The following is a 20,398-nucleotide window of genomic DNA, read 5'->3' on the forward strand; positions in this document are numbered from 1 at the left end:
TTTTCTTTCTTTCTTTTTTCTTTTTTTTTGTTTGTGTGTGTGAGGTGTAACTTAAATGTAAACTGCATAAAAGGCACAGATTTTAAGGATATATATATATCTTTGGATTTTTTAGTAAATATATATACAACTTATGTAACCACTGACATTTCCAGATACCCAAAAATTGCCCCGTGTGCCTTTTCCCTGTCCATTCCCCCACTCCAGAAGCAACCACTGAGCCGATACCAGTCATTATAGATTAGTTGTGCCTTCTCTTGAACTTCATAGAAATGAAACCTTATAGCAGGTCTTCTGTGCATCTGGCTCCTTAACTCGCTATGTCTATGAAAGTCTTCCATGATACATGTAATAGGATTTCACTCTATAAGAACTTCTGAAGCATTTCCTACTGGTTATTTTTCATGCTGGTTATTTCACAATATCTAAAATAAAGACTGAATTTCAATTCCAGATGTTTTGCAGTTTGGTGAATACGTAGTGAACTTTAAGGATAATGGAGGCTCTAAAGTGCTTAGAGTTACAGTGGGATGTTTTTAAGATGAGAGAAATTGTGGCATGTTTATATGCTGATTGGAGTGACAGAAGGAAATGGAAGAGAGTTGGGAAGCAGGTCCTGAAAGAGGTGAGAGGGGGTGCAGACAGGGTGGAGAGAGGGGTTGGAATGGAACTGAAGAAGGGCCAGTTCATCCTGGTAAAAGAAAGGAGAGTCTTACTATTTGACATCCCTCCAAACTAAAAACCAATCCCCTGATTTTTTTTATGTTGGCAGCTATTCCACACAGTGTTAAACATCAAAACAGGTCTTTGAACTTCCAGTCTGATGTCAATGTAGATAATACAGCTTCCTTTATGGACCCAATAAAGAACTGGATAAATACTGGTGATGGTTGTTCTAAGTGGGTGGGCAAGAGGGAAAGAAGAGGGCAGTTAATGCAGAGAATGTTTGGGAAGCTCATGGCGGGTGTGGGTGTGATACTGTGATTTATAATAAATATGTATTTGGTCTTCCTCCTGTTTCTGGCACAGAACTCTCAAAACCCATGGACTTTTTCTGTGATGAGAGTGAAAAGGGTATCTTTTGCTATGGTAATGAGGTGACTTTTGGAAAGCACTTAGGTAACCTAAGAACAGGGGATGGTTGCTGGGGGACCCAACCATATGATTATAGTGTTGGAATTTTTAGTCCCACAATCCATCCACCCCACATCCTGGGAGTGGAGAGGGGCTAGAGGTTGAATCAATTGCTAAATGGTCAATGATTTAATCAACTATGACTATGTAATTAAGCCTCCATTAAAAGAAGAAGGGGGAGGGGGAGGGGGAGGTGGTTGTTGTTAAGAGAGCTTCTGGTAGGTTACCACTTAGAGATGGCAGGGTAGTCCATGCTCAGAGTATGGAAGCTCCAAGCCCTTTCCCCTTACATTGTCCTTTGCATCTCTTCCATCTGGCTGTTCCTGGTTACATCCTTTATAATAAGCTGGTGATCTAGTAAGTAAAGTGTTTCTCTGGGTTTCTTAAGCTACTCTAGCAAATCAGTTGAACTGAAGGGAAGGGGTTATTGGAACCTCTGATCTATAGCCAGTCAGAAACATAGGTAACAACCTGGACTTGCGATTGGTGGCTGAAGTGGAAGGACAGTTGTGGGACTGAACCCTTATCCTATGGAATCTGACTCCAAGTAGATAGTATCAGAGTAGTTTCATATGGTTGACGTAAGAAATGTCCAGACCTGTAGAGAATTTTTTTATGAGTTTATTTGAGCCAAACTGACGACAATTGCTGGGAAGCAAAATCTCAATGGATTGAGAAGCTGCTCCTGAGAATGGCAGTTTTGCAGTTTACTTTATACATTACAGTAAAAAAAAAAAAAAAAAAAAAAGAGATGTAAAGAGAGTTGTGTGAAATTCATTGGTGGTAGATTAGGGAGGTGGGAGAAAGCAAAGCAGAAGAAATCTCTGAGATTGGGTAAAGAGTAAACCAGAGAGACAAATACTTCTTTTATATTGGTGGATACAAGATAGTTAACTATTAACATTTACAGCACATAGAGATGGTATGCAGATAATGAGATTACAATGAGGGATTCTGGGCTCTGGTGGGTATTTGTGTCCTGAGGGGTCTGGAAAAAAGGGGATTCCTTTGACATTTCAAAGGTATATTATGGTAGATGCAAAAAGACAATAGACAGGCTCAGTTAAGGCAAAAATTTACCTTTGTCAAGGAAGATACTGGCCTAGGACATGACTGCCTACCGTGACTCACTTTTAGTTAGGAAGTTTTCATTTGAGACCATCCTATGTGGTTACTTTTGAATGCTATGTGGGCCACCTCTGAGCTTGTCCAGGTTAGTTTGTGACCCCTTTTTTGTCTACAATATTCAACAAAATCTCACTGTGTTATTCATGTAGGACTCCCAGCTGGTGTCCAAGAATTGCTTGCTGTGAGGGAAAAACCCATAAGTGGGAACTGGTTGCACAGCAGTCAGTAGTCAGGAAGGGAGGGAGCTGGAGTAGGGAGGGGAGCAGCACCTAAAGAGCCCCCCAGTAAGGCCTGTGGATGTATTAACACAATGGAACACTGTCCTGCAAAAGAATGAGTAGCCTGGATGGATTGTAGCCACTGTGGAGCCCAAGAAGTAAATACTGAGGATGGAGGAGGGTATTGGATGGGACAGGAGAGCTTTTAGGGGGCTGGAAACTTCCAGCTTGATCTGAATGGTGGCTACTCAGGTGAATGCATTTGTAAAAATTTACTGTGAATGCATTTAAAACTTGTGTAGTTTATGTAAAATGGATCTTAATAAAAGGAAAAATGAGGTAGGCTTAGGAGCTAGATTGACAGAGGGCAAGTGGGAGCCATGGAAGGGTTTTGAGCAAGGGCAGGGCCCAGCCAGGTCTGAGTATTATTAGAAAGGCCCTCAAGGGTGAGGGAGTCCATGGAAGGGGAGAGGCCAGAGCTTGGCCCCCACCTCAGCTCCTGGCTGGTGTTCTAACCCTGGTAAGCCTCCACTCCTCTCTGGACCCTCTTTTTCCCACCCAGTCCTCTTGTGGGAGTTCAGGCAAAACAGAGTAGGAGAGGGAAGTAGCCAAAAATCACCCTGAGACTGAACTTGAGGACAGAGCCCTCTGACTCATGCCTGCAGTCCCAGCTCTGGCGCAGGGCCTTCAGGAAGTGCTGGGTTGTGTGAGAATGCAAAATCTGCCAAAGGAAGGGGGGGCATCAGGACCTGCACCCACAGAAGAGAAAGAGGGTGCAGGTAGGCAGGGGCAGACCCAGGATAATTCAGAACTGGGATCTCTCACATGTTCTTTTAGTTTTTTAGTCAAAAAGCTCCTTCTAAATCAGTTTCTACCTTGTCTCAATGGAAACCAACATGTGGGAGAAGGTGAGGGGCTTTGGTACACCCTAGAGATGCAGTGCGCTTATTCAGTGGTACTCACTAAGGCCCTACACATGGCATTGAAGACACAATAGTGAACAAAAATGAAAATGTGGTGTGGTTTTTAGAACAGACCAGTTGGCTATGCACTGGGGCTCTGAGCCAGGCTGCTTGGGTCAAATCCCAGCTCCCCCACCTCTTTGCTGTGGCTTTGGGCAGCTTGCTTAATCTGTTCTCTCATCTATAAAATAGGACCAACAGGACCCACTTTGCCTCCTTTTGTAGAGATTTTGTAAGATCAGTTATACAAAGGGCTTAACATGGTGCTTGGCTCAATAAATATTGTGATAGAGACAAGTTTATGGGGCTATAGGAGCTTTAGAGAGGGCATCCTAGAGGAGGGGACATCTAAGCCGAGGCCTAAAGGAAGAGTAGGAAGGAGTTTGCCAGCTGAAGGGGGGTAGGGGTGGGGGTACCAAGAAACAGTGGTCTGGGAGGAATGAGTTTGGCAGGGGACCTGGTGACACTGTAAGTAGGGCTTCCTACAGGGGGAGGCTGTTGGAAATATCTTCAGAGGTTCCATCTACTTCCTGTCTCGTTTGCTCCCCAGGTGGGTTGGTGGTGAGGAAGGGCAGTCTGGCAGTGGGTGGTGCAGGCCCCAGTTTAGCAGGGCCGAGGGGTGAGGCTGCCTGTGGACTTGAAGGGAAATCCAAAGATAGCTCAGCAGAGGAGGATGACTCGCTGCCTAGGCTTCCCCGAAATTGGAAACGAGGATGAATCAGCCTCTCAAAGGGAAATGAAGCCAGGAAGGAGACCTGGGTTCGAGCCCCAAGGCCACTCTGCCTCTGATGCACCTCTGGCAGGGCACAGAGGGACCGGCTAAGTATGAGTCTGGACCCTGCAGTCCTGGTGCTCAGCTTCCAAACCTGGCTCCTTTTGAAACCTCAGTTTGTATCTGTACCATGGGGTGGAGTGGGATGGCGGAGTGGTCTCGATGATTCATAAAAAGGGAGCACAGCCCTGGCCGGTTTGGCTCAGTGGTTAGAGTGTTGGCCTGCGGTCCGGAGAGACCCGGGTTCAGTTCCCACTAAGGGCACGTACCTCGGTTGCGGTCATGTGGGTGGCAGCCACTTGATGTGTCCCTTTCACGTCGATGTTTCTCTCCCTCTCTCTCCCTCCCAGTCTATCTGAACAAAAAACGAAAAAATGTCCTCAGGTGAGGAAAAAAAAAAGGGAGCACAGAGCTGGGCATACAGTAGGACCTCCAGAAGCGCCAGCCCTCTTTCTTTTCCCTGTCTGAGTCCTAGCAGATATGAAATGAGTGTGTGGGATGGTTTGGGGTTCCTGTTAGTCTCCTGATGGGTGAGTTGTCATCTCGGTTCTAGTGAGATGAGTAGAGGGGAGAGGGGCAGCAGAAAAAAGAAAAGGTCAGCCAAGCATTGTGTCTGAGAATCAATAGCAATAATAAAAAGATTGATTAGCTCATGTATTTGTTTCATGAATGCCTGACCCTCTGTGTCACTCTGTTTTAACAGCATTTCTATGGGGAGTGGCCCCATTCTACAGGTGAGGTCAAATGTTCAGAGGTGGAACCATTTGCCCCAAATCACACAGCCAGTAGATGGTGGAGCCAGGATCTGCCTGAATTCAAAGCCCTTGCTCATAGCCTCAGACCTGGGGTGTGGGGGAGTTGGTGAGGACTCCCCAGCCTACACAGCTGGGAGGGCACTTAGGGGAAGCCTCTGTTTTATAGATGGGGAAACTGAGGTTCAGACAGGGCAGGGTAAGGTCCTTCCACTGGATGAACTGCCTGTTTGAAGTGTAGATATGTTTAGAAAGAAACAGCAACTTCTGTCTTTAACATTTATTACAAAGTATAAGAGCGGAGACTGGTGAGCCCCTTCATCTCCACCTCCTCTCCCACAATATTCTCTGCAACTCTAGAAAAATAGTGTCCTCCATCTCTCCCACCAGGGGGCACCGCCTCCTGCCGTGTCCCAGTTTTAGGCCTGGTTCCTTCAGCTCTGCCGACCAGCGGTAACTTAGGAACTCCAGGGTCCTGAACTCTGGACGCCAGTCCCCTCCTCCTCTGTGCCCCAGCTGTCCCAGCCCCCAGCACCTCCACTTCTAACTGGAAGCTGGAGGTCATCTGTAGCAGCACAGTGAGGATGTTTTTGTTGACAGTACTTGGGGTAGTGGTGACCGTTTTCCCATTTGGGCCTCAGGGATGGGCAGGGGCCTCAGGGATGGTCCACGGCCTCCCTTCTTCAGCTAGTGTTTCCTCCAGCAGCCTCAGCGAGTCAACCCACTCCAAAGTGGGGTCCCCTAGAGTCCTTGCATTTGAGGCGCTTTATTCTTAGTGCTGGGTCAGGAGAAGAAGGGAGAATGTCCTTGACCTCAATCCTGGGGAAAGTAGCCTGGTTCTTCCTCCTTAAGTCCTGGGGAGACAAAGGAGATGATGGATGGACAGGTAGGCCAGACACCAGAGGAGGAGCAAAAGCAAGGACACGGAAGTGGAGACAGACAGAAACCAGTGGGCAAAGGAGGAAGTAGGAGTGTGGGTTTACCCAGCACCGAGAGATCAGGAGCAGCCAAACATTTGGACAGAGCCAGAGACAGGCAAAGAGAGATACAGACATATTCCAAGCAAACAAAGAGGGAGAGGGTATAGAGAGTCAGCAAAGGGGAGAAGAAATGTCTCCTTCCTTCACTGCCCATCCACTCCCAAACTTGGAGTCCTTTCTTCCCAACACAGCCAGAGCAGAAGAGAAAGGGTGGCTTTGTCTCCAGGCCACCCTGCACCTCATTCACCATGTGGGGTGCTGACCACAGTCACCTTTCCTCAGAATGCTTTCTTGCCCAAGTCCCAGCCTCCTTACCAGCTATATGGCCTCCTGGCTGGGTTCTGGAAGCTGCCTTGGCCCCAGGACAGTGCTAAGCAGCTCAGTCAGGGTGTCCAGCTTCCCTGCCAGTGTGTCAATCCGCTTTTCCAGGGCCTGGTGTGAGCTGCTCAGACCCAGCTGCAAGTCACACAGGATCATGTGCATCTGGGTATCAGGGAAGGGTCAGAGGTATTAGGGAAGGTCTGGGGTACACACTCCTTGTCTCACGGAGTAAGGCAGTGGAACCAACATTTAATAAATCATTACAGGCCCTTGAGGAGTATCCTCAATCATAACAGTGACCAATTATTGACCTCTACCACATCCCAGTTACTTGGCCATGTGCTTTTCGTGTGGTTTAAAATCCTAAAAGTCATGGGGAGTGAGAATCCTGTTCCCATCTTTGCAGCTGAGGAAACTGAGGCCTGGGCAGTTAATTGACACGCCCAAGGCAGCACCTAGAATAGGGCCTAGGATGTTGTAGGTACTCACTAAATAATTATAGAATTGGTGAATGCCTGACTTTAAAGTCCATATAGCCCTTTTCCCGCCTTCTCAAACCAGGATTCACAGCTTCTTCCTTGAGGGTGTGTGAGCTTTCTATGAGAATTCTTTAATTCTGTGTTTTATGGCTCGATAATCTTAGGAAATTTTCACCTGTCAGTTCTGGCAGATCTAAGCCATCACCTCCTCACGGAGCCATGCAGTGGAGTGGCCTGTATCTGTGGCTGTGTTTACCATGGCATGGGTGCTGGGGACCACTGTTTGAATTGTCTCAGACAAATGAGAAAAAACAAAGGCCACCAGATAAGCAAAAGATGCTTGTGTCCAGCCAAGGGATGTGATGTCGTCATCCCTGAGCACTGGTGGAATCAAGTGGTACCAGCAGGAGGTGGGCAAGCTGAGTCCCTTGCCCAGGCAGGTGAAGCACCAGTGGCCCTGGGACTCCTCTTAACAATAGCAGCAGAGATTGAGTTTTACTGAAATAATGTCACCCTTCCCCATGTCAGTGTGGTTCATTTGTATTTTATTGGTTTAGCCGTGTGTGTTTGGGCTTGGTTTGTAAATTTGCTTTGGTTTTATTATTGTGTAAGAGTCAGAGTTGGAAGGAATTTTATATCTGTCCACATGTAAGTTACTTGACAATAAAAATAGTTTAAAACCAAACACTGGAGTCCTTTGTGCAATTTCTTTTTTTTTTAAGTTTAAAAGGGACCTCTGTACCATACATGAGTTTGAGAAACTCGGTATTGCATTATTCATTCATTCAACCACGAACCTTTATTGAGTGCCTGTGTTTGCCAGGCCTGGCCAGTGTTCCCTATTTCAGAGCCAGATTTCCCTGCCCTTGGCCCCAGCCTCCCTCTCCTCCCAAACCTGGTACAAGGGGAATCCTGGTACCTTGGAGATGTCCACCATGGAGTTCACTTGTTCCCGGAGCTTTCGGTGTTTCAGCCGCACCTGGCGGAACCTGTGGGAAGTAGGGGATCAGTTTTCATATAAGCTTGGTTCCCAGATGTGGCCCTAGTTCAGGGGAGGGATGAGAGGAGGAAAGACCCAAGTGTACACAGTACAAAAAGGAAAAGTTGCTAGAGAGCTGAAGTGAGGGGGGCTGCACCCATGAGTCCACCTCCCTGGGAGAGACCCAAGTATCCAGACCCTCAGACATTCTGAGACATGCAAAATCAACCACAACAGACACACAGAGTCACTGTGAGGTTCAGGCAGACATCTGTTCAGTCACACATACACCACATACACCCACATACACTATGTAGAAAGATGTGGTCATGGGTGTACATGGGTGTGCGTGCACACACACACACACACACACACACCAGCCCTCACGTGTTGATGGCACCCAGCAGCCTGCGCTGGTGCCTGCGGACAGCTCCAGAGTCCTTCCTGCGTGTATGTTTGTACAACATCCAAGCCTCTTGTAGCACTCGGGCAGCTGATTCCTTCATCTGGGAGTGGGTGGCACAGTGTCAGTGTAGACAGACCCCTTGGTTCTGGGAAGAGGGTGCTGGAGGCCTGGACTCCAAGGTCTGAGGAAGGAGGGGCTGGGGGTCTGGCCTGTGTCTGAGGGAGCCAGAGGCCTGGACTCCTAGGTCTGAGGGAGGAGGGGCTGGGGGCCTGGCCTGTGTCTGAGGGAGGAGGGAGCCAGAGGCCTGGACCCCTGGGTCTGAGGGAGGAGGGGCTGGGGGTCTGGACTCCTAGGTCTGAGGGAGGAGGGGCTGGGGGCCTGGACCCCTGGGTCTGAGGGAGGAGGGGTATGGGGGTGGAACTCCTGTGGCAGCCTGTCCTCACCTCTTTGGCATACTGGATGTCCATCATGAAGTTGTGCACATGCTTCTCTGCCTTATTAAACTCCAGCTTCCGAGCCACCACAGCCACCAGCAGGGCTGTGCAGCAGACCCCCTGTAGGCACAGCAGGCACTAAGACACAAGGGCTGTGGGACTCTGTAGGCCAGCCCTTTGTCACCAACTCTCCTTGAACCCTCCCAGCAGTCACAGAAGGCAGGCCTGACCCCCTCTAGTTGACAGACAAGCAAACAGTTTTAAGGGGGTGGAGCAAGGATCAGAAATCACATCTGAGACGACTCCTTTGTGTAGTGTTTACACCATCAGATTGGAGGGGGAGAGGAGAGCTGGTTTGGGCAAGGGGAAGACCTCAGGCTCCTGAGGGACCCATCACACCCAGTTGGCCATTAGTCACTAAAGGTGTCCCTCACTCTCCTCCCACCCCCACAGCCTCTGTCCAGCTCTGGCCCTGTCCTCTTCCTCCTGGACCATCTCCAGCCTTCCACTCACCTTTCCCTAACCACAGGGAGATCTAACCCCAGTTATGACCCTGCCCCCTAACCCTAGTCTTCTAGCTTCCCATAGACCCAGACTGCTTAGCCTGTCTTTCAAGGCCTTACCAGATCTAGGCCTCTCCCTCCTCTGCCCAGTCTCCCTCCCATACAACTCAGCCCCAGCCTCAATGTGGCTCACCTGCCTGAGCACCTGGATCCAAACACATTCTTCTCCCTCCCCTCTCCCAAGGCCTCTGATCCTTCAAGGCTTCATCAGACCCCACTGCTCTGTGACAACTGGTCACTCTTCCTTGAGTTGGAAGGAATCTTCTGAAGCCGCCCCCACCCCATGCATTTCATCCCTTGACCACTCAGAACAACTTACTAGCTGCAAACGTTCGCTCTGGGACTGCTTGGGCTCCAAACCCTGCTCTGTGCAAGTTATTTAAACTCGCAGTGCCTCAGTTTCTCCTCTGTAAAATGTCCTCCCAGTATTACCCTGTGGATTCTGTAATTTAACACCTGGGGAGTGTTTAGAACAGAGCCTGGCCCAGTGTGTGTTCAAAAGTTAGCAATTCTAATTCCATGGCGCCATGGCACTCCTGGCCAGGAGTGGGCTGTGAACTCTGATGCAAATCTCCTTATCTCTCTAGGTTTCAGTGTCTCCTTCTGTCAAATGAGGGAGGAGTGTTTCCCTGTCTGAGTCTCTGCCTCTTCCCTTATCACAGATACCACTCTATGTATGTGACATTTCCCTGCCACCCCATCTATCACCTGTGGGCCCAAGGCTTGGGAATTCAACATGTCCTTCCTGGGACAACATCAGGACTGGGGACTAGCAGCTTGAGTCCCTGAGGGTAAAGGGAGCCAAATCTCTTGGGAAGGTAAAGGTCAGGCATTGGGTGCTGGGTCCTGGAGGGGGGTAAGGGTTGCATGAGGGGCTGGATGCCTGGATCTATGAAGAGGAAGTGGTGAATGTCTGGATTCAGGAGGAGGCTGACTCTAAACAGGAGGCTTCGTGAATCTGGGGCTGGAGAACCTCTGCCTCATCCTTGAGGGGCACGGGAGCTGGGGTAGGAGTGGCAGATGCCTGTGACCAGTTATAACAGCCTCTCCACCCCTACCCCCAGGTACTGAGCATTTTCTCTGTGCTGGGCACTGTTTGAGACCCTTTACATGTTTTAATTTACTTAATCTCAGGAACCCGAGGAGTTTACTAGTATAAGCATCCCATTTTATGTATTTATTTAATTAGATAGAGTGGAAAGGAGGGAGGGAGAGAGGGAGAGAAACACCAGTGTGAGAGAGACACATCAATTGGCTGCCTCCCATATGACCCCAACTGGGGCCAGGGATCGAACCTGCAACCCAGGTATGTGCCTTTGACCAGGAATCAAACCTGAGACCCTTCAGTCTGCAGGCCAACACTAACTGCTGAGGCAAACTGGCTAGGGCAGTGTCCCATTTTATAGAGGAGGCCCAGAGAGAATATATAGCTTGCTTCTATCTACAAAGAGGCAGAAGGGGGATTTGGACCCAGGCAGCCTGGCCCCACAGGCATGGTCTTTGTGATTAGACTCTATAGCCTTGATGGAGGCTGGGAGACTGGTTTCCTAGGTCCTAGAGCTGGGAAACAGTGCCCAAGTCCTAGATGATTGGGAGGTAAGGGAGTGGGACAGGATGCCAGAGCCTTGATGGGGCCCAGGGCTGGATTCCTGGATTCTGGAAGAAGATAGGGCTGGGAAGTCAGGGGTCTTGTGTTCCTGAGGAGAATGAGGGCTAGGGTCTTAGGTTCCAGGGAAGAGCAAGGACTTTGGGGATGGATTCCTGGGTTTTATTTTTATTAGTTTTAAAAATCCTCACCCAAGGAATATTTTTCCATTGATTTTTAGATAGAGTGGGAGGAAAGGAGAGAGGGAGGGAGAGGGAGAGAGAGAGAGAAACAATGTGAGAGAGACACATTGATTGGTTGCCTCCCACACAACCCCAATTGGAGCCAGGGATCAAACCTGCAACCGAGGTATGTGCCCTTGACGAGGAATCAAACCCAAGACTTTTTGGTCCATGGACCAACTCTCTAACTGCTGAGCCAAACTGGCCAGGGCAGATTCCTGGGTTTTAAAAGGAAATGGGGCTGGGAGTGATCTGTGTCCTGGAGGGGGATTGGAACTTGGGAGTCCAGACACCCAAGTTTCTTGAGGGTGGCCCTGATTGCCTGTGTTGGCTCCATGGTTTCCTGGGGCCAGGGGATGACCAGTTTAAAATCAGGGGAGGGTCCCTGAGGTGGCTGTACTCACCATGACTCCAGTGCAGAGGCAGACAATCTTGCCCCACATGGTGCCTGGCACCACATCCCCATAACCAATGGTTAGGAATGTGATGGGGATCAGCCAGAGAGTGTCCGAAAGTTGTCCGGTGGCATTAACAGCCTGCCTATGGGGAAGGATGAGTTAGTTCTGAAACCCCACTCCAGGGTTTCCCATAGTGTTCGATACCCTCCTTCCTAATACATACCCACAGTCCCAAGAAACACCCAGAAAAATACTAAGTTCTGGGCTTTGGAGAGCCTGCCTGGCCTCTGTGCTGTGTGAACTGGGCTGGATGTTCAGCCACTCTGATCTCTCGGACTTGAACCTGAGTGCAGCCAATTCCAAAGCCTGCTTGGTTTCAGTGAGGCTACCAGGGCTGCTGTGTTCAGAGTGTGTGGTTGAGGGGTTGAGAGGGGCCAGCAACCCAGGCCAAAGTCCACTTCTCAGACCCTGGCAGGGGGTGCTTCCACCCAGAGGAATCAGAGCCTTTTTTCTAATTTGCACAAGACACTCTCTGGCCTAGAGGTGGCCCTATCAGGAATAAAATGGTACTCTACAAAGTCTTGGTGGGAATCTGTGCTTTCCCCTCACTTCACAGAAGGGGACATTTCACCCATGGAAGCTATCAAAAGTCGAGATGGGCCCAACTTAGGCCCACCGACCCCTCTTTCATCAGGGTCAGTAAGGAAAGCCTCCGTCCATGAGGGTCCCAGACACCTCAGACCCACTAAATTAGTGTCTGGAACTGGGGACTGAATCTACGCTGTTAACGAGCCCCACCCCTTCATCCCAAAGTACAGTCAGGCTTGAGGACTTCTGCCTTGGAATTTAGAAATGTGATTCCCTCCCCATCCTCCCACTTTTCAGATAAGATATATGGTGGGAGGACCATTCATTGACCCTGATCCTAACTGATTTCCCAACTGGGCACACTGAGGTCCTGCAAGATGAAGAAGTTTAAAATTACAAAATATTAGAATTGCCAGGGAGACTTTAAGATGGTGGAATTTGTAAAATTGACCCATTTTAGAGTTGAGAAAACAGGCTCAGAAAGGAGAGATCGAAAACCAGGGCTCTCTCTCTCCACCTCCCCTCAAGAACCCTGTGGGAGATGCATCAAACCAGAGGCTCTCTTAACCCCAGCAGACATTGGAATCACCTGTCAGAATTTTAAATTCAGTTGGTCTGGATGGGGCCTGAGAAGTTGGGTTTGCAACAAGTTCTCAAGTGATGCTGCTGGAACCACACACTTTGAGGACCATGGGCTAAGGTTATCCCCAACTTGTGTGTGTGTGTGTGTGTGTGAGAGAGAGAGAGAGAGAGAGAGAGAGAGAGAGAGAGAGACTGAGGCCCTGAAAGGGTACAGGCTCCCTATCTGGTCACACTATGTCCAGCAGGCAGCCTGAACTTGGATACTAGTTCTCTGTAGGGAATTCTCTTCCAGAGCAGCCCCAAACACCCAGTGCGGGTATCATGGTGAGCACCCGCAGTGCATCTGTGCTAATTCCTCCAAGGCAGATGCAACGCTTGGCCAGGCCCCAGCGCCTATGTTTCCAGACCGAACAGATGCCTGGAAACCTGAGGCAGGAGAGGCTGGGAAGCAGGAAGGGAAGGGCTTCCCAGGGTCTGTGTGTGCCTGGGGAGGCTGGTGACTGCAGGTGGGGGAAGGGCTGGGGCTGGCATGGACAACTGTGAACAATAGCTTTCTCCGCTGCTTGGCCCCCAGGGGTCCCAGCCTGCATCACCTTACAGGGCGGACCGCTGCTGTAAGCGGCTTCTCCAGATGCACCTGGTCCCCCACCCCTGCCCCACCCCTGCGGCACCCTCACCTCTCAGCCACCGACAGCACCCAGGCGGTGGTGAGCCAGAGGCCAAGCGTGAGGCAGAGCAGCAGGCGGCCCGGGTGCGTGTTCATGTACAGTTTGGCCACGAACCAGTGGCGGAAGCGGACCTGGTTGAGGGCGCCGATGCTGCGGTAGGACGCGTTGAGCAGGACGCCGCTGCGCAGGAGCACGGTGCGGGGAATCAGGTAGAGGCGCAGCAGCATGGCCAGGGACAGCAGCGCCTCCCACTGGCCCAGGAAGCCCGGCCAGGACCGCGTCGCGGTGAGCGGGGACCCGGAATCTTGCAGGCACGGCGGGCCCCCCACTGGCGCCGGGTGCAGCCCGCACACCGCCAGCTCCACTGCGATCTGCGCCGCCTGCCACCCTGTCAGCGCCACACGCCAGTCCCGGAGGCCGTTGTCTGTCATGAACAGCTGCGGGGAGACCGGGAAGGTGAGGGGGGTCACACGAAGGTCAGGCGGCCGTTGCCAGTCTGTGCGGAGAGATAAGGGGGGGCGCGCCCGCCGGGCTAGGGAAGGAGGCAGATAGCACAGGGGGTGGGGCTGAGAGGGGGGGCTGGGCAGGACCTGAGGAAGACACCTCTCCCTCTTCTCCCCTCCCAGTTTCAGCCTACTTCAGAACGTTCAGCCCAGGGACACTTAGTACCTCCTGTGTACCTGAGATTGTTCTATATATTGAGGTGAACAAAAGAAACTCCTGCCTTCCTGGAGCTTACATTCCACAGCCATGGTGCCATCTCCTACTCCTGCTTCTGGGGACGTGTGTACAGTACTTGTAGTCTTCATACCATTAGCAATGACAATAGCTAACACTGACAGGGTACTTTGGATATACCAGGGCATGTTGTGACTCAGTGAATGAGATTGAAAGTATTATTACCCCCATTTTATATGGGAACTGAGGCCCTGGTCCCTCAGGTAGGCAGTGGCACAGCTGGGCTACAAACTCAGGACACTGAACTCAGATGACTTAGATGACTGCTCAGATGACTGCTATTAATGATAATGTGTCCCAGGCTCTGCAAGGGACATTACTATTACTGCACATGGCCCCAAACCCCCATTTTATATGAGGGGACGGGAGGAGGGAATAGGATCCGGGGAGGGGGGGTTGCATGGAGAGGGCCAAGGGTAGGGAGATGAATGTCACAGTGAGACATGACACTGGAAGGACATAGGTAGGAAGGGCTCCTGGGTCAGGGGGATATTGGCACAGAGGTGGGGAGCTCAGGAGTGGGAAAGGACCTGTGGGCACATATCTGGGGTTTCAGGTTGCTTGGGATTAGATTAGGTGGAGACTCAGGGATGGAGGACAGAGATCTGGTAGGCTGGGCCTGGAGTGAGGCTGCCTCGGGGCAGAGTGGACCGAAGCCTCCGTCTGGGCATGAGCTCTCAGCATCCATGAGTGTGCAAGGAAGACTGGGGGCTGCAGTTGGAGGAAGGGACGGAGCTGCTCCAGGAGGCTCTGTAGGTCTGTCCACGGTTCAACCCATCCCAGTGGGTAAGGGTGTGGACACATCTCAGGACAGAGAAACCTCATTACTCAGCCCAGGAGGAGAAGGAGGATGGAAAGTGTGAGCTGACAGGGCGTGGTGGGGGCTGGGGACAAAAGAAAGGGGTTGGGGTGGGCCTGCCCTACCTGGACCTCTTTGGCATGAAAGGCCAAGATGAAACAAAGGAGCAAGAAGGTGGAGATACTGATGGTGCATTTAACCAGGAACAGGTAGAACGCCCACTATTGGGAGAGATAGAAACAGGGGTGAGATCCCAGGTCTCCACCCATCATCAGTCCCCCTCTACCTTCCTCCCAAACAGCCTTTCCTTCTCAATTCCCAATTTCCTAGACTCCTTTTCCCACAAGCCACAGCCCAGTTCCTCCCGAGGTCTCAGTTCTGGGAAAGTCTCAAAATCATCATCTGGTCCCCATCCTTCCCAGCTGGACAGCCCTGGTCCGGGTGCCATCATCCACCCTCCTCAGCTCTTCTCCCAGGACCCACATCGCTTAGGGGAGAACTCGAAACTCACATTCCTTCTTTGTATTTATATATATATTTTTATCCTCACCCGAGGACATTTTCTCATTTTTTGTTCAGACAGAGTGGGAGGGAGAGAGAGGAAGAGAGAGAGAGAGGAACATCGACATGAAAGGGACACATCGAGTGGCTGCCACCCACATGACCCAACCAGGGCCGGGGGCAAACCGCAACCGAGGTACGTGCCCTTAGCGGGAACCGAACCCGGGTCTCTCCACTGCAGGCCCACGCTCTGGCCAGGGCCTCACATTCCTTCTTAATTTCCATCTACTTCCCCATCAAAATTAGTTCCCCCGCTGTGTGTGTGTATGTGGGTGTGTGCCTAGAAGCAGACATTTGGCCTCTAGAGAGTGCCCCCTTCACTTCTCTTTTCACCCAGCTGGTGCTGCCCTAGAAAGCAACTTCAAGTCCCACTCCCACACGCCAATTCCCAAGGAGTCTAGAAACTATCACTCAATCCCCAAGAAATGAATGACACCCTCCCCTGCCCTCATACAGGGCAGCTGAGTCCCTGAGAAACCCCAGGCCCAGCGCAGAGAAAGACCCCCCAGTCCTGGGCCCTGCATCTCCTCTCCCCCACCTCCTGCCCTCTGTCTTGGCGCTAAGCCTGGGCAGATTTGGCCGGAAGCACATGGCCTCCAGAAACTATGGAGAAGGTTATTTTCCTCTCTTTGTGTGGCAATACCTTGGAGGAATCTAGAATTCCTGAGGGAAGGATTTAGAGGGGACTAGGACTGCTGGATTCCCTAGGAGGGGCTGGGAGGGTGTCCCTGCCTGGGGGGTATTGTCAGGGGAAGGAGACCTCCTGGGCCCCCACCTGTTTCTCCTAAGACACCTGTTTCTCCTAAGATGTTGGCAGCTCCTCTGGAGGGGGCAGGGTCCACCTCCGTGCTGGGGACGAGAGCCAGTTTCCTGCCCCAGGGGCCTGCCCCCCCACCCCTGCCTGAACAATGGTGCTGTTGTCCCCAGCCCTCCCCCACTCCTTCATCCTCCTCTGGCACCCCGTTTCCTGTCTCTTTCTTTAGTTTGTCCCAAACTCCACCCCACTAGACACAACACCCTCCCCACACTGCAGTCCACTTCTCCCAGACACTCCCCCACCCCCCTCTGATATCTCTGTCTTGCTCCCCTTGACTCCTGGAGTTTGCACCTGCCTCTCCTCCAGCCCCTCCCCACCTGCGAACAGGTGTCTGGTCTCTGTGAAATAAACTCATTAGACTGAGACGGAGGTGGGGAGGGGACATGGCTGTCATCAAGGCAGACATAGCAATGGCTGAGGAGGACCCCTAGGATCATGTATTTCAACCCTCACCCCCAGCTTACGGATGGGAAAACTGAGACTCAGAGAGCTACAGCAGGTTCCCGAGTCCCACTGCTAGAGGCAGAAGCCTGGCAGTTGGTAAAGGAAAAGACAAAGTGAAAAATGAGAAGGTGGAGGGAGGGGGTAGGAGCAACCTCCTTGTCCCTTCCTATCTGCCAGGGCTCCCATGCCCTCACCTCCCCTGCTGGGTGGGGTGCTGGAGCGTGGGAGCAGTGGGTGAGCTCTGCCATGCTTCCTGTTGGCTTGGGTTTCAGCCGCCCCACCCCCTCAGTGCCCACTGCCCGCCTCTCGACTCCTGACCAGGGGAAGCTAGCCTGCCCTGACCTCCCATGTGGCTCCTGGTCATTGGACAGCTGCCTGCCTCCCTCACCCCAAATCCCAAGCCTGAGCCTCCATCCCCCAAGAATCCCCCCAACTCAATCCTCAGATCAGTGCCCCCAACCAGCCGGATCCCACATCCCTTAACCCAGACTGGTCTCCAACCCCTCCTTTCCTGTTGAGCAATTCTGTTCTGTCCTCAAGCCACTAATTCTGACCCATGTCCTCCCTGTGCCCCATCACTGCCCTGCTGCCGACCAGGGCTGGAATGTGCTGGCAGCCTGCTCAGACTTGTCCTGCCCCCCCCCCCCCGCCCCCGTCCTTTCCCTTTCCATTCACTATCCTGTTAGCTCCTTTCCCCAAAGATGCTCGAAGCCTCCTTCAGACTAGGAGCCTGGGTCCTCGTCCCCTCCTCCCTTGGCACCCAGGAGTCCAAGCTACTGTAAATCTACTTCTCAGTCATTTCCCAGATTAAACAGTATATAGAGTCTGGGCAAGTTGAGCTTTTTAATGATATAGATGAAAGTGTGTGTGTGTGTATTTCCCACCCCCACCCCAGCCAGTTTCTTCTAGTCTCTACCCTTTGTGCTGAGGTACTGGGTAAATGTTAGAGTTTAGATAAGGAGAAAGGAGCCACCGCCTATTAGAAGTTAGTCTCTCTCCTCACCCTCCCTTCACCGAACCTAGGGTTACTGCTCCCCTAATCTGCTCTTGGGGGACTTGAGTATCTGATCAGCCCCCTGTCCTCCAACTCCAGGGGTCCTGGACCTCCAGCTGTCTAATTGCAATACCTTCAAAGACTGAGACACTGAGACCCTCCTCCCTTCCCTTTGCAGAGAGGTTCCCCCCAGCATTTGCCTCCCTGGACCCCACACTCTAGCCCCCAACCCCCTCCTCCCCCCGTCCAGGAGTCTCAGCCCCCAGGCCCTCCTCCCTCAGACCCAGGAGTCTCAGCCCCCAGCCCCTCCTCTCTCAGACCAGGAATCCCAGGCCCCTCCTCCCTCAGACCCAGGAGTCCAGGCCCCCAGCCCCTCCTCCCTCAGACCCAGGAATCCCAGCTCCCAGGTCCCTCCCCCCTCAGACTAGGAGACTTAGCCCCCAGCTTCTCGTGGCCCAGGATAAGGTTTCCACTCACCGAACACCCTCCAAACCACAGCATCTCCGCGTGTAGTACCATGAGCCCGATGCCAATTACCGCCAGCGTCAGTGCCCAGCAGGCCAGCCACTTCTCCTGCTCCAACAGGCGTTTTCGCCGCCGTAGGGCCCCCAAGCCAGGCACCAGCTCCCCGCCCATGTTCCCCTGGGTCTTGGGGCTCAGCCAGTTTCCTGCCCAGGGTCCCCCAGCTCGCAGCACACAAAGGGCAGCCACTGTGGCTTGCAGGTCGTCTGCTTGTTCTGCTCAGTTGCTCTGGGGCTCTTGCTTTGAGGCACAGGGAGCCGGTGCCCTCTGGGGGGTGGTGACGGCTGGGCAGGGCAGGGAGGGGCTGGGAGGCCCATGGGCAGAGGGGAGGCTCCCCAACCCCCCTTCTCAGACTAAGGAGGGGCTGGAGTGTGTCTTGAGGCAGAGCAAGGAAGAAGTGTGCATCCACATGGATAAAGACACACTGACACACAATAGTCACACAACGGTCTGCACTTTGTAATACACACCTACATCTAACCACACCCAGACACCACATGACACCCTCACACCCTGCACGATCATAGGCAGAGCCTAACACACATGGGCACACAACACAACCTACACCAAGTGACTCACAACTTCCAACAAGTTTTGAAACCCACAGCCACACCCAGACACCACACACACATGGTGTGACACACGCCAGCACTCAGCAGGGCAGACAGCGCCCTGTGGCACACACAACCACCTAAATATTGTCTAGACACAGGCACAATATTGTGATCAAAATGAGCACAACATTGCCTGACACACACAGCCACACCCAGACACCACACACCAGATGAAGCACACACACAGCTACACAAGCAGAGCATATACCAAGTGTTCCACAAACACACTAATTATATTGACATAGCGATGCCCAAGTGCCATGCACACATATCACTGTTAACAGTGCTCTCTCAGAGCCCAGGCATTACACATCCAGGGAGTGATATCCAACTCATGCAGACACACAACACTTAGGGACATACCCGTGGCAGTCCCCATTACTCAGCACATAGAGAAATGCACATGACTCGAGCACAGAGGGTGGTTCGCAGCACACACAGCGTACCCCGGTACACAATGCCATGCTAGTATAAAAGGAGAGCAGTGTGGGGAGACGCAGGCAGAGACCTCCAGTGTACAGCAGCACACACAGAATCCCTAACAGCACAGGCCCCAAGTGAGACGTTTTTGGTATATTTTGGTGCATCACAGAGTACACAACCCGGAATGGTGCCCCGGGTGGGGAAGGGGACAGGCTACATGGACCCCGATGCCCAAATGCAATGTGTACAGGAGAAAGCATGCACCATCACCTCTGACTGACAAGCCACATTCAAGCACCACATACAACAGCCACACATGGCCCGGTACTCCATATACTCCAACATGCACGACCACACAAATACAGCACGCACAGAGAAATACACAAGCATACAGTGACACAAAACACATCAACACAACATTTCCCACTAGCACCTTTGATAAACACCATGTGTCACATGCCACAGCAGATGTGACACAACTGATAGGCCAGCAACAATACCACACGCCAGAGGACACCCTATGGCACAGTGTAATACACAACCACACAAACACAACACACTTGGAGTGTGGGCACCCAGACTGTGTTGTTGGCAGGGAAAGGAGAGGCCCCCAACAAGGACATGTGCCTCGACAGGAGACAAAGGGTCACATCACTGAGTGATACACAGCTTTACACACACAACATCTGGAAAGAGACACACCACATACTGACACAGAACAGCACATGCAATGCAGAGTTACACACAGTGTAGGGTGTGAGCACACACAGCAGACACAGATCAGAAGCCTCCTACAGCAACACACAACATCACACTGATCTCCTGACACAGCCGGTGGTCCCAGGGACACCTTTCTTGGGGGCACACACAGACATAACCCCTCTCCCCTCCCGTGTCATATGTCATGCAGGAGCATGGACCCTCCAGCCACAGGGAAATGAGACACACACAGACATGCCTGGCAACACACCAACTCAACCCACACAGACACACCCAGAGACACCAAACCACACACACAGACACACCCAGTGACAAAAACACAACCCATGCCGGTGCTCCGCCCCGTGGCACACATGGGTTTCTCTTGGGGCGAGACACGGCGGGAGAGTGATGGAGACACATCCGGGCACACTCAGACACCACACACGTGTCTGCTCAGAGAAACCACCGCCGCCGCCGGGTGCTCTCGAGGCTGAGCCTGGGCATCCCTGGCACCTGCCACCCTTGGGACCTGGCGCGGTTTCTTTGTGCCTCTCTCCTCCAGGTTCTCAGGGCCTCACCTCTGACTTCTCTTA

At 52.0% G+C, this 20,398-nt stretch overlaps 1 protein-coding gene across 5 annotated transcripts; it reads right to left on the bottom strand.

Moving 5' to 3' along the window:
- Positions 1-4,888: 4,888 nt before the first annotated feature.
- Positions 4,889-20,365, bottom strand: KCNN4 (potassium calcium-activated channel subfamily N member 4). Of its 5 annotated transcripts, XR_004961120.1 has the most exons (10): positions 18,022-20,351; positions 14,854-14,949; positions 13,201-13,628; positions 11,360-11,495; positions 8,575-8,685; positions 8,113-8,231; positions 7,666-7,735; positions 6,262-6,429; positions 5,502-5,820; positions 4,889-5,192 (listed from the first exon to the last, which is right to left on the bottom strand). XR_004961120.1 is itself a non-coding variant. In XM_036274615.1 (9 exons), exons 1-8 carry the CDS (start codon positions 18,178-18,180, stop codon positions 6,265-6,267), a joined length of 1,158 nt encoding a protein of 385 aa, XP_036130508.1. In that variant the 5' UTR covers positions 18,181-20,365; the 3' UTR covers positions 5,239-5,820; positions 6,262-6,264. The 5 variants fall into 5 exon arrangements, 3 of the variants coding, with proteins under 3 accessions (XP_036130508.1, XP_036130506.1, XP_036130507.1); XM_036274615.1 differs by lacking the exon at positions 4,889-5,192 and having other exon boundaries at positions 5,239-5,820; positions 11,360-11,491; positions 13,323-13,628; positions 18,022-20,365; XM_036274613.1 differs by lacking the exon at positions 4,889-5,192 and having other exon boundaries at positions 5,239-5,820.
- Positions 20,366-20,398: the final 33 nt, after the last annotated feature.

The sequence above is a fragment of the Molossus molossus genome, unplaced genomic scaffold, assembly GCF_014108415.1.
Source record: "Molossus molossus isolate mMolMol1 unplaced genomic scaffold, mMolMol1.p scaffold_m16_p_21, whole genome shotgun sequence".
NCBI lineage: Eukaryota > Metazoa > Chordata > Mammalia > Chiroptera > Molossidae > Molossus > Molossus molossus.